Below are 13,439 nucleotides of genomic sequence, written 5' to 3'. Positions count from 1 at the left end.
TTCTTGTTACTCTTAACATCTCTTGCTAGCTGCAACTCCAGGTGTGATTTGGCCTTCCTGATTTCACTCCTGCAAGCCCGAGCAATATTTTTATACTCTTCCCTGGTCATTTGTCCAATCTTCCACTTCTTGTAGGCTTCTTTTTTGTATTTAAGAGCAGCAAGGATTTCACTGTTAAGCCAAGCTGGTCGCCTGCCATATTTACTATTCTTTCTACACATCGGGATGGTTTGTCCCTGTAACCTCAATAAGGATTCTTTAAAATACATCTCTTTCCATTTCTTGACATGAACTTCCATTCCTTGTTGTGCACATGCTTAGAGACATGCTTTTCAGAGGCAGAGGTTCTTGTGTACTGTGAGCTTTGTTTTTTGCATGTTTTTGGGAGCAGTCTCACCGTGCATGTTTTCTTACATGATCGTAATTCAGCCCAGAATGTGCAAAATAAAATTATCTCTCTCTGCTCCCCTGCCCCCCACTTATGTTTCTTCTTTTCTATATTCACCCTGGGTACTAACTTTAATCACAGGATTATACAGTAACTGGAGCTGTAGCTGCCCTGAATGCAAATATCTTTTATGTAATTAATCAGGTGTTTGAATGCCTGAATAAAAATATTCAGAAATAGCCCATCAAATAAGCAGAACCCTATCTTTCAGTGTAGTATTGGGCTTTAGTTTTAGAACCTTGGAAATCTTCCACCAATCAACTCTAAAGCCTTCTGTAGTACTTGTAATACAGTGTAAATATACTGGCAGGTAAAGTTTCAAAGAAAAGTTTGTACTGGGAATCATTTGATGGAAAACATTTCTTAAACTGGAGAAGAATAGCTTACTGGTTGAAGAATGCCTGATTTGAAAGAGCTACTAGACTCACTGGAACCTCAGATTCAAAGTCATTAGGCCTTTAATCCTTCCAAAGTAGATAAATTGAGCCATTTACTGTGTGAGCCTTTTTAAGATCAGACCTTAAAAAACAAGGTACTGTCTGCTCAGTGTGGACATTAAAGATCCCATGACACCTTTCATTGTAAGGGTTTGTTCTGCAACCACTGGAAAATTTTTACTCTCCTCCCTCACTTGTGCAGCATGTTCACTGCCTGATTGCTTCTTCCCACCCCAGAGCTGGGTGATTCATTTCAATGGTTCAGTATGTATAGTAGGGGATCCCTGAAATGGAAAGGTACGTAAATGTAAAATACTATTGGGTCTGACTCCCCATTTATACTGTTGTAATCAGAAGCAACATCACTGAAGTCAGTAGAATTTATACCCTTATAAAGTGGTGCAGGAGGAGAATCAACCCTGTTACTTACAAAGGAAAATGCCTTTCTGGTGACCTGCTACTGAAGAAAGACTCATTTAGCAGTAGCAAATCGAGGATGCATTCTTTGACATGGCACAGGCCAGTTAAGATATGGATATATAAGGAAAATTTACATGGGGCTTACTTTTCCTCTACTAGGCCTGTTTTACACCACTGTAACTCTTTTGCTTTAAGGGAGCTACTCCTGTCTTACACCAGTTTAAGTGAGCAGAAAATCAAGCCTATAGTGTACAAATATAGTCAACATACAGGGGGCGGTCAGCTCATCACAGCAGCTGGGTTGGGAGGCATCAGCAAACCAGTTACAGCTCCCTAACACCCCCAGCTGGGAAGCTGCAGGCAGTTTCCACTTCCTTCATGCTATGCTGTCTGAGCAGGGCTAAAGGAGCAGAGCTGGGCTAAGAATCTGGCTGAAGGATGTAAAGCCCAACATGCACATTTTAAGTGGAAAATGTAAGTCCAAGCAGGAGAAAGCATTTCCTTCAATTTGAAGAACCGTTGTACCCAACTCCTCAAATTTGCCCATGATTTTATAAACAGCTGGAAATGAGCCTGGCATTGCCATGTGAGTGAGTTCTTTTGAACGGAAAGGAAGCCGCAGTCTTAAACACTGAAAATAATAAAAGAAGTTCTTACAGTTTGTTTTGTTCCTTCCATTTAATAGATGAAGGAGTCCTGTAGCAAAGGAGACCTGCTGGCTAAACCTGATCCAAGAACCTTCTGGAATAGAGCTGACTCAGGTAAGGATGGAACTCAAAGTACATGTAAACACACAAGGATGTATTCTGCAGAAAGAGGGCTTTCCCTTTTGATATAGTTCTTTTCAAGGGTTACGTACTTTGTACTAAAGCCAAGCAAAAATCAATTATTTTTAATATAGAAATTAAGTGTAACAGACATCCTCTCACACACATAGTGTTTGCTGGTAAAAACAATGTTCCAGAAAATAGGATTTAGCATATTATGTGGTTGGATACATAATGATTCCCGTGGAATAATGCCATAACATAATGATGCAAAACAAAATTACTACAGCAAAACTGTTTTACAAACTCTGGGCCAAATTCTACCATTGAGCCACTGTGTAAATACAGTTCCCATTAACTTCTATAAAGAGTCATGAGGACACATCCAAAGTCAAAATTAGACACTATCTGTCCCCAGTTGAGCAAAACATCTGAGTACTGTGTTAAGGTTTAAGCACATAAATAGCCCCACTGGCTTCAAAAAGAGAAAGAAAGTGAAGGTGGTATAAACTGAATAAAGTGAGATAGCCAGGCAGTTGGTGTGCTCTGAATGCCAATCATTATTAGACCAAACTCACAATCTCGTCACTGTTATCCTGTCTGACCTTCTGTTTTGATTTCTTGTCCTCTCTACCTGTTGTCTTGGCATATGCATAGGCCTTGTCCACAGGAGAAAGCTGTTGTGATGATTAGAGTAATGATACTGTAGATAGTAGATTTTGCTGACAGTTTGGATAGGGAACAACTATGTTAAAACTTTTTTTTTTTATTTGTAAATGTTCTCTAGCCACCAATGGTTCCATTTAATAAGGCCTTAAAAATAACTCACCGCTTCAGTTAGCTAAAGTTTATTAAAACCCACTTGCCTTTTCCTATCAATTAAAGTATAGCAAAAGTCTAGCCCTATAGCCAATCAACACACTCTTGTGAAAATGCCAGAGGGTTAGAACTAAGAAAACTGAAAAACAAGTTAAACGGTTTTCAGAGTAGCAGCCGTGTTAGTCTGTATTCACAAAAAGAAAAGGAGTACTTGTGGCACCTTAGAGACTAACCAATTTATTTGAGCAGTGTCTTTTTTCAGGTAATTTCCTTGGGTAGAGCAACAAATATCAGGCAGTCTCGTTTAACACCTGAGTGAAGATTCCCAGTCCCTTAAGACAGGACTGATGTAACTCTGCTTTGATTCTAGTTACATATTAGCTTTTGATTACTCTTTAGGACTTGGAACCAGGGGTTTGAAAACTAGAGCTTGAACTCTTGCTTTCCGCTGTGGTTCCAAGCCCAGCGTAGACAGGATCTATGGCATTGTCTTTTTACATTCTGTTTGCACTACAGAAACGGCTGTCTTTAAGGATTCCAGCTGTGAAGGGAGGAGCACAACTGTTTTAAGGCAACTTGGTCTTATCTGCAAAAAGAAAAGGAGGACTTGTGGCACCTTAGAGACTAACAGAGTCTAAGGTGCCACAAGTACTCCTTTTCTTTTTGCAAATACAGACTAACACGGCTGTTACTCTGAAATTGGTCTTATCTGGGAAACCATCTCAGCTTTGTCTGATGGGAATTTCTATTCACCTGTTAAACAAGACTGTCTGTTAAGGGCTGTACCTAAGCAACCTGAAAAGAGATGCTGTTTTAACCTGATCCTTGGGTTATTTTGTTGCAGCCCTCCAGTGGCACTTTTATAGACATATGTTAATTGGCTATGGGGCTGGACAATTGCTACTCTTCAGTATATATGAAAATGGGGGAGCTGTAATGAACATTAACTAATTGTAGCAGTAAATGCTCTCTACATTCTTTTTAAGTGGAGACTGTGCAATCTCCTCTGTGAAAATGGTAGGGAATTCTCCCATCTGAGGTCTTGCACCACTGCTACAAATAGAAACACTTCTGCAGGCCAGCCACCAGTGTTTCTACCATTGTCTCCTCTGGACTGCTTTAGGCAAGGTGAGATGATCAAAACGGTCGTGCCCAGGCTGCACTAGAATGTCTGCCCATTGCTACTTTTGGGCACGTCTACACTACAAACTTTTGCTGGTGGAAGATTGATCAGCATGAAGCCGCTGCAGTTAGTATATCGCTTGTGCACTTGCATACTTTGGCACTGTGAATACTCACCAGGAATGCTTGTTTCGATGCATAGTGCAGTGCACCATTGTTAGGTATTCCAGTATGCAACTTGCCACCATCCAGCACTCTGTCTTTTGGGAGGTTATGGTAATGCATGGTGTTGCATAAATGAGTTACACAGGCGTGACTGGGAGCAGGGGGTCAGGTTCCCAGCATGCAACCTTCTCTACCCCAGAGTGCCCTCTATAATCCATAATTTTCATGCCTATTTTGAGAATCCCACAAACCCGCCAGGACTTGTTGCTGTCTGCCATCTCTGACAGATGCATGGAGCCTGCACAGCTCTGCACTATTGTCATGAGCATTGCATGAGATGCAGCACGATCCTCTGGTATTTGCAGAGCCACAAGAAGATCTGCAGGGAACATGAAGACTTTCTGGAGGGCGGATTGCTGTGGGACATAGCAAGAACCAATTCAAGGTTGTTAGTAGTGTTTATAGAGCAGCTGCAAACTATGGAGCGCTGCTTCTGGGCCCAAGCAATGAGCACTGCCTGGTGGAATTGCATCATAACACAGGTTTGGGATGACAAGAACTGGCTGCACAACTTTTAGATGCATAAGGCCACATTCCTGGATCTGCGTGCTGAAGTCCCCTCCAGTACAGGAACATTAGAACGCGAGCTGCACTGACAGTAGAGAGGCAAGTGATAATCAAACTGTGGAAACTTGCCGGATTACTACAGGTCGGTGGGAAATCATTTCGGAGTTGGAAAATCAACTGTGGGAGCCACTGTCATGCAAGTATGCAGGGCCATTAATCATCTCCTGCTACACAGGACTGTGATTCTCGTCCATGTCCAGGACATAATGGATGGATTTGCAGCAATGGTGATCCTAGACTGGAGGAGAGGGGAGGCCTAGCTCAGTGGTTTGAGCATTGGCCTGCTAAACCCAGGGTTGTGAGCTCAATCCTTGAGGGGGCCATTTAGGGATCTGGGGCAATAACTGGGGATTGGTCCTGCTTTGAGCAGGGGGTTGGACTAGATGACCTCCTGAGGTCCCTTCCAACCCTGAGATTCTATGATTATGGTGGAGAAATAGACAGAATGCATATCCCTACTTTGGCAACAGATCACCTTGCCACAGAGTATATCAATAGAAAGGGCTATTTTTCTATGGTTATGAAAGCATTGGTGGATCACTGGGGATGTTTCACCGATATCAGTGTTGGCTGGTCAAGGACGGTGCATGGCACTTGCATCTTTAAGAACACAGGACTGCTACAGGCAAAAACTGCTACAGGCAAAGACTTTCTTTCCTGAGCAGCAGATTACTGTTGGTTATGTTGAAATACCAATAATGATCCTGGGGAACCCAGCCTACCCTTTACTCCCCTGACTCATGAAGCCATACAGCTTGACAGCACCAAGGAAAGATTCAACTACCGGCTCAGCAGGTGCAGAATGACAGTGTAATGTGCTTTTGAAAGACTGAAGGTGTACTGCCATTGTTTACTCACAAGATTGGATCTCAGTGACAAAGATATTCCACTCGTTATGGCTTCCCACTGTGTCATGCTGTGTCACAATATCTGTGAAGCAGAGGAGGAAAAGTTGCCACTGGGATGGATCAGCTGTCAGCTGAGTTTGAACAGCCAAACAAGGCTATCAGAAGAGCCATATGGCTCAGGGAGACTGAGAAAGCACTTTACCAGTGAGCCACAGTAATGCCTTGTGGTGTACTATGCTCTACCTGGCCCTGCACTACCTGGTGCTTGGTGCACAACTATGATGCTGACAAGGCACCTATTAATTCTGTGGTGCTAATTTTTGATTATTAGATTGTGTTTGTCACTGATCCTACGAGTCGCATCACAGCGTAAAGTAACCAGTAAGTGGGTGCTTTCCATGCTGCCGCACATGTTGGAAACTAATGCACGTGAATTATTTTCCAAACCATACTCTATACTGAGTGATAAAAACACTTCAAAAATGCTGTGCAAATTAAAAGCAAATGCATTAAAATCTTAATACATGTGTGGAACAGAACTTAAAGAAAGAGAAGGAACATTCATGTCAATGTTAGCACGCTGACCTGTGAGAGCCACAGTTGATGTATGTGTGTGTAGGGAGCTGCTGTAATGAATTCTCCATGGACTGCAAAGGGAGACAAGCCCAGGATTGTTGAATCTGTAGGTTTGCTGCCAAAGGAGCTCCATTGTGTCCCTCCCTCTCCTTTTCCTGCTGGGATTCTTGGTCCTTTCTCCTGTCTGCTGCTCTTTCCTTCTCTGTACAGCCTGCAATATTCATGCTTCAGGCCCTCTGTTCATGGTCTGATGCAGCACTGCCTTGCAGGATCTGACTGAACATGTCATTCTGAGCTTCTTCTTTTTCATCCTTATCTAGCTCAGGCATTCTGTGGGTGTGGAGGGGGAACTCCTCAAGACTACAACAGCAGCGGCTGCAGATAAAACACAGAAGTTACGTTGTCAGTACAGTAACAACGAAAAGTGAAAGTTAAGATCAAGAACTCCTTTCCCTTGTTCCCCTAAAGTTTTAAACAAGACATTGACTTCTGCTTCTGAGTGCTTGTATACAGCACCACTCACAGTACAGCCATGTATCAGGGGTAGCCATGTCAGTCTGTATCCACAATGACAACAAGGAGACCGGTGGCACTTTAAAAACTAACAGATTTATTTGGGCATAAGCTTTCATGGGCTAGAACCCACTTCATTGGATGCATCCTTGTTGTTTTAGTACAGCCATGGTGAGTATGGCCCACCAGAGGTGAGGGAAAGGAAGGAGGAGGGAGTATAGAAGGGGGAGGGAGTATATGCTCAGTTGCATAGAACTATGGGTATAGGACAATGGCATTGAATACTGCCACCATTTTCCACAGGCGGTGAAAGCTCACTCCTGAAGGTAACAAGGCACAGAGAGCACAGCTGCTGGTGCTGGCGTCCCGCAGCTACCCAAGCCCGCATGCTGCTAACCTGTCTACTGCAATGGTGCCGCCAGCAGTTATCAGCGACTGGCATGGGAAAACATCCTCCCGTGGAGGAAGAAATAAGGCTGCCATCCCCAGAAACCTTTGGCAGAGCATTGCAGAGTACTTCCATGAAAGTCTCATCAAGATCATTCAGGAGGGTTCCAGGGACATCCCGGTGTACATAGACAAACTGCCCCATGTACTCTCCTCCCTCACCACCTAACTGTACAGGGGAATGAAGAGCAGTAATGGTGCCCCCAACTATGTCATTGTAATGGAAATTAAATGTGCACACTTGCCTGAGGTTCCTTCCCCTCAATCAGTTTCGTGGTGCTCTACTGCTGGGATTGACTGGACTGTGTTGGAGTCTCAAACAGGTCCCGGCTAGTTTCATAGCTAGACCCCTCTGTCACATGTCCTCCATCCTTCTCCTATTCCTCCTTCACCTCCTCCTCCTCCTCGTCCTTGCTGTTCACACCAAGGGCCAGTGACTCAGGCTCTTCAGAGGTATCCACAGAGGTCTGTGTGGGCTAGCGAGGGGTGGGGAGAGGTCTCCACCAAGCCTGGCATGCAACTCTTTGTAAAAGTGGCAGGGCTGCAGCTCAGCACTAGATCAACTGTTGGCCTCCCTGGCCTTCTGATATGCCTGCTGCAGTTCCTTTGCTTTCACACAGCACTGCTGCTGGTCCACATTGTAACCCTTCTCCTGCATCCCCGGGCAATCTGCACATAGATGGCCATATTTCTATGGTTGGTCCATACCTGTGCCTATACAACTTCTTTTCCCCACAGGCCCAGGAGATCCAAAAACTCCTGTCTACTCCAGGCCAGAACCCACCTGGAGCATGTAGCCAGCATTGTCAGCTGGGCAGTTGCACACAACAATGGAGAGCTGCTAGGAGTGCTCGCCACAATGGACAATCAGGAAACAGCATATCAAAAATTCACATAGTTTTAAAGGAGGTGTGTGGCTTGCAGTCTCTGTGAGCCCCAGGCAATGGAGTTCACAACCAAGACCAGAACCGTCAGTGTTGGGCATTGCAGGACAGCTGTTGGAGGACTGTTAGGGTCAACATAGGCAATGCAGTGTCTACATTTGCACTGTGCCAACCTCAGTACACTGTCCATGGCTCAACAACGCTTGGGCAGAAGGTGTTACTATGTTGGCGTAGCGGAGATCTTACACTGGTGGGCGACAAATTTAAGTGTGGACATATGCACAGCTAGGTTGGTGCAAGCAAGGCACCTTACATCAACCTCACTTTGTATTGTACACCAGGCCATAGACACTTATGAACAATACAGCCCCTGCACCCAAGATATTGCAAGCTAAGGGCTTGATCCATCAAATCACTTTAAGTATGTGCTTAAGTTTAAGCATGTGAGTTGTCCTATTGACTTAAGTGCTTTGCTGGATCAGGGACAGAGTGCTCAACACCTTGCAGGATCAAGACCTACATAAACATTTAAATCTAAGCTGTGTAGTACAGACAGAACTATCCCAAACAAAATTATCAAGGTTTGATCATAACAATGAAGGCAATGATTATATACTAAGTGACACTCCTGTAGTCAAACTGTGATAAGGGTAGGGGCTTCAGCCAACTCCTATACAAGGGCCTGGACACAGGACTGGAGCCAAGCCTCCTCTCCCGCCATCAGTGGCTTACTCTGCCCTATTGAATTAGCCCTGTTGTTTCATTAACAAAGCAAATGTTAGAAGCAAATACTTCGCCTGTTGTAAATGATGGGCTCAGAGCTATCAGTATTTTGTAAAGAACAGTTAAGCAACAATCAAACAAAGCAGCTGTAGAAGCATTAGACAATAAATCAAAGAAAAAAGAAAGAAATAATGCACATGGGCCAGATTCTGCTCTCAGCCATGTGTGTGCAAATCCCATTGAAGACAATGGGAATTCCATGTGTGCATCTGGAGCAGGAAGAATTTTTGGCCCATGTTGTAAAATCCAAAGTGATCAGTTCATGGCTCTGAAGTGTACACTCTTTTATTCACTGCATCCCTCCATTTGTTTTGTTGTTACAATTTATTCTGCCAGTTTATGCTGATCAGAGGGTTTCTGATGTTCATCTCAGTAGCGAAAACCTCAAATATCATGACAAAAGTCAGAAGAGTTGGCAACTCCGAATGGGCATAATTTGCATCCATTTGCCCAGGAAGGGCCCGATTCTCCAATACTTGGCACCTAATAATTTACATCTGTGCAGAATGCTGCTATTCTAATTTGGTAGTGTTTTACATCTGCTTTGTAGTCACTTTGCACAGGTGTCAATGACGACTGAAGGTGCAAGCCAGTGAACAACCAGCTCCAGTGTCCGTTTTCCACAGTTCCAGCTGAGGGTTTGTTCCATAGACTGCTTGATAACCTTGGCATTTTAATGCTCCCATTCCAACTAGACTTTGAAGTTAACAGCCCACTGAACAGAGGGACATAGTTTCCACTTTTGCATCTGTTTGTGGACAGTTTCTCTAGCACACATGGAAGGCTATCTTTACAATGGGAATGTATGGAATGTTCCATTTTTGAATTGAATGTTTGTATTCTGTAGAGAAGAGCAAATAATTGGAGCACAATCCCAGAACAGGAGGGACTGCTACTTTGTAACACCTGAAATTTTCCACAGGTGCTGCACCATATCAGATGGCTCTATTTCATATCTGTCTGCCAGGCAAATTGTAATTTCTAAACATTATACAGACACTTTACACTCTGCCCTCTGGAATTTATAAAGGCACTGCAGGGGTACATAACTTTGAAGCATTCAGCGTATGTACAGGACATTACTACGGATTGAAGGGACTGGGACATGACAGGCCACTCCAGGCTCTCTCAAGGAGCCCCAGAGAAAGAAAGAAAAAACCTTCATGATGTTTTACTGACATGGACATAATGTGTGGGGGGTGTCATAGATTCATAGATATTTAGGTCAGAAGGGACCATTATTATCATCTAGGCTGACCGCCTGCACAACGCAGGCCACAAAATTTCACCCACCACTCCTGCCTAAAACCTCTCACCTATGTCTGAGCTATTGAAGTCCTCAAATCGTGGTTTAAAGACTTCAAGGAGCAGAGAATCCTCCAGCAAGTGACCCGCGCCCCATGCTACAGAGGAAGGCGAAAAACCTCCAGGGCCTCTTCCAATCTGCCCTGGAGGAAAATTCCTTCCCGACCCCAAATATGGCAATCAGCTAAACCCTGAGCATATGGGCAAGATTCATCAGCCAGATACTACAGAATATTCTTTCCTGGGTGACTCAGATCCCACCCCATCTAATATCCCATCACAGGCCATTGGGCCTATTTACCATGAATATTTAATTACCAAAACCATGTTATCCCATCATACCATCTCCTCCATAAACTTATTGGGTTTAATTTTAAAGCCAGATAGATCTTTTGCCCCCACAGCAATCTGTCTGAGAATCAGGGAAAAGGGGCTATATACTTACCATAGAAGCAGCACTCCCGCTTTGTACACCTACAGCCAGATCTGCCAAAGCTGCATCTCCCCCACTAATGAAAGCAAACCCCGCCATCGGGCACCTGCGTTTCGACAAACATCTACCTCCTTACATTGCGTCACTGTACTGGGATGGATTATTTGTGATGGTATTTTGGCAAACTATCATAGCTTGAAGATGCTACTCGTGCACTGAAAATGCCATAGGCACTCATGAACAACTTGCAGACAGAGTTTAGGGAGGTGATATACTTTGAGGCCTTATCTAAACTGAGGATTTGCTTCAATTACAGCCTCTGATGATGCTCCACAGTGCAAGCCCTTGTGGTATGCAAAGAAACCCAGAATTTGCACCAGTACAGCTTACTTCGGAGAAAACTCGGATGCTCCCACAAATGCTGGTAATGGGGAAAACCCTAGAGTCATCATTCCATTTTGTTGTGGGAGATATAAAATATTCCTAAACTCCTCCATTTCCAGAAGTGTGGAGTGACAGTCTACAGGGCTTGAAACGCAAAAAAACAGTTATCTCTTTGCATTGGAACAACTGGTCTGATAAATTTGGCTGTGGAAATTGAGAGTTTGATTTTGAGACTAAAGATCAGAATGGAACAAGTCCCCTTTGCCTCCCCCCATTTTTTCCATCATTTTCTCCCATAAAGATTTTTTAAAAACAATTAAAATGTAATAAACCAGATCAAATGCCATTTTGAATCCAGATTTTGTAATTTAGGAAAGTTAATTATTTCATATTTTAATTAATTTGCTCTTCATTCATGCAGACCAACATGGTGGCAGATCAAAGGTCTAATGGAGTTTAATTGCAACTAATATAAAGCTTTTGTTGTATATAATAGTTTGCTCATGCTAAAAAAGAGATTCTGATAGAGATGTGCATGTAAGAGAGAGAAGTGATTTTGAATTTGCAGCTACAGGGGGGTTTAGGATGTGCCTCATGCTGATCAGCTGTTGATCAGTTTTGAGCAAGACTTGAAGTGAGCCAGAAACTGTAGTCTGGAAGTGAAGTTCTTTGGAGACTTGTCAGTTTCTAAACAATTTAGGTTTTTATTTGAAAAGTTATGGTTTTAGCCATTGTAGTTGGGAGGAAAAAAGTGTTACAGTTATGTGCCAGAAGTAACCAACTCAATGTTTGAGTCTACGGACAAAAAGCTCAACCAAAGGTGTCAATTGCCCCATTCATCTCAACTGCATGTTAACTACTTAATGCAAACAAGTATCAGAGGGGTAGCCCTGTTAGTCTGTATCCACAAAAACAAGGAGGAGTCTGGTGGCACCTTAAAGACTAACAGATTTATTTGGGCATAAACTTTTGAGGGTAAAAACCCCACTTCTTCAGATGCATGGAGTGAAAATACAGATACAGGCATAAATATACTGGCACATGAAGAGGAGGGCTCCCTCTAATTTTCACTCCATGCATCTGAAAAAGTGGTGTTTTTACCCACGAAAGCTTATGCCCAAATAAATCTATTAGTCTTTAAGGTGCCACTGGACTCCTCCTTGTTTTAATGCAAACAGTTCAGATGTCAGAATTGTTAACTATTTCACTGCTGAGCGCTTTAGTATAAACATCCAGCTAGCATACTCATCCAATGTGATAGGATGTGTCATACAAATTAGAGATTGAAAGGATTTATTAGGTCATTTTAACCAGTCCTTGAGGCCACATAAGGATTTTTCCTTACAGCCAGTCCTCTTGTGCTTTTCCAGTCCAGCTTTAAATGTCCCACTATCTTTGAGAGCCTGTTCTACAGCCCAATATACCTTAAAGCATAATTCTTTTTCCACCCTGTTTTTTTACTTTCCCTCCTATTATCCCTTAGGACTCTGAGGGTGTGTCTACATGACAGAGACTATACCAGCATAGCTATGCTGGCATCTGCCCATAACATAGATGAAGCCTGCACCGATGGAAGGAATTTTTCTGTCTGTGCAGGAATATCACCTCACCAAACAACATGAGTTACATCAACGGAAGCATTCTTCCATTGACATAGAGCTGCATCTACACTGGGGGGTAGGTGAGCAGAGCTATGTTGGTCAGGGGTGTGTTTTTTTCCACACCACTGACTGACTGTCACAACCAAGATGTAGACAGTCTGACCTACTGGTCAGGGAAGGAGTCAAGCCAGGTCAGATACTACAAGGTCAGAGTCCAAGAAAGGCCAGAGGGCAAACCGGGAGTCAGGCATCAGTAAGCACCCAGAGTCAGATTACCAGATCAGAATCTGAGACAGGCCAGCGGGCAAACCAGGAGCCAGATGCCAGAAAGAAGTGGGCAGGGTCAGGTTACGAGGAGATCAGAGTTAGGCAGTAGGAGCAGGTACTGTAAGGGAAACACTCTAAAGCAGCGGGAACCCAGCTGCATAGACAACTTCCTGTTCCTATGCTTGGTTTAATGGAAACCTGTCTGGACCTCCAGTGTTCCATCAATCAGAGCCCAGGACTGGAGTCCGCTGTCAGAGTTCAGCTTCTATTCTGGGATCTGTTAGCAGGTCACTGACTGGCAGGTTAGATGTGCCTAGTGCTAAGAACTCTGTGGATTGGGGTTCAAGACTGCAGTCCCTAAATATAACTTTCAAGTGTAGACCAAGCCTGAGATGAATGTGAAGGAAGCAGCATCTAAGGCCTGGTCTACACTACAGACTTCTGCCAGCATGACAAGGGCCTTGTCTACACTGCCACTTTACAGTGCTACAACTTTCTCGCTCAGGGGTGTGAAAAAAGTTTCAGTGCTGTAAAGTGACAGTGTAGACTGTGCACCAGCACTGGGAGTTACTCCCCTCATGTTTCAGAGTAGC

The 13,439-nt window shown here is 43.7% G+C and overlaps 1 protein-coding gene across 2 annotated transcripts in view; it reads left to right on the top strand.

Annotated features, from left to right (window-relative positions):
* Window positions 1-13,439, top strand: part of SGK1 (serum/glucocorticoid regulated kinase 1) — a 192,701-nt gene that overhangs the window by 149,259 nt on the left and 30,003 nt on the right. For both annotated transcript variants that reach the window (XM_075126756.1, XM_048844506.2), the window contains exon 3: window positions 1,991-2,066. In XM_075126756.1, coding sequence (XP_074982857.1) covers window positions 1,991-2,066 — 76 coding nt within the window. The remainder of the gene's footprint in view (window positions 1-1,990; window positions 2,067-13,439) is intronic.

This window comes from Caretta caretta, chromosome 3, assembly GCF_965140235.1.
Source record: "Caretta caretta isolate rCarCar2 chromosome 3, rCarCar1.hap1, whole genome shotgun sequence".
Taxonomy (NCBI): Eukaryota; Metazoa; Chordata; order Testudines; family Cheloniidae; genus Caretta; species Caretta caretta.
This window is presented reverse-complemented; position numbering and strand designations above follow the sequence as displayed.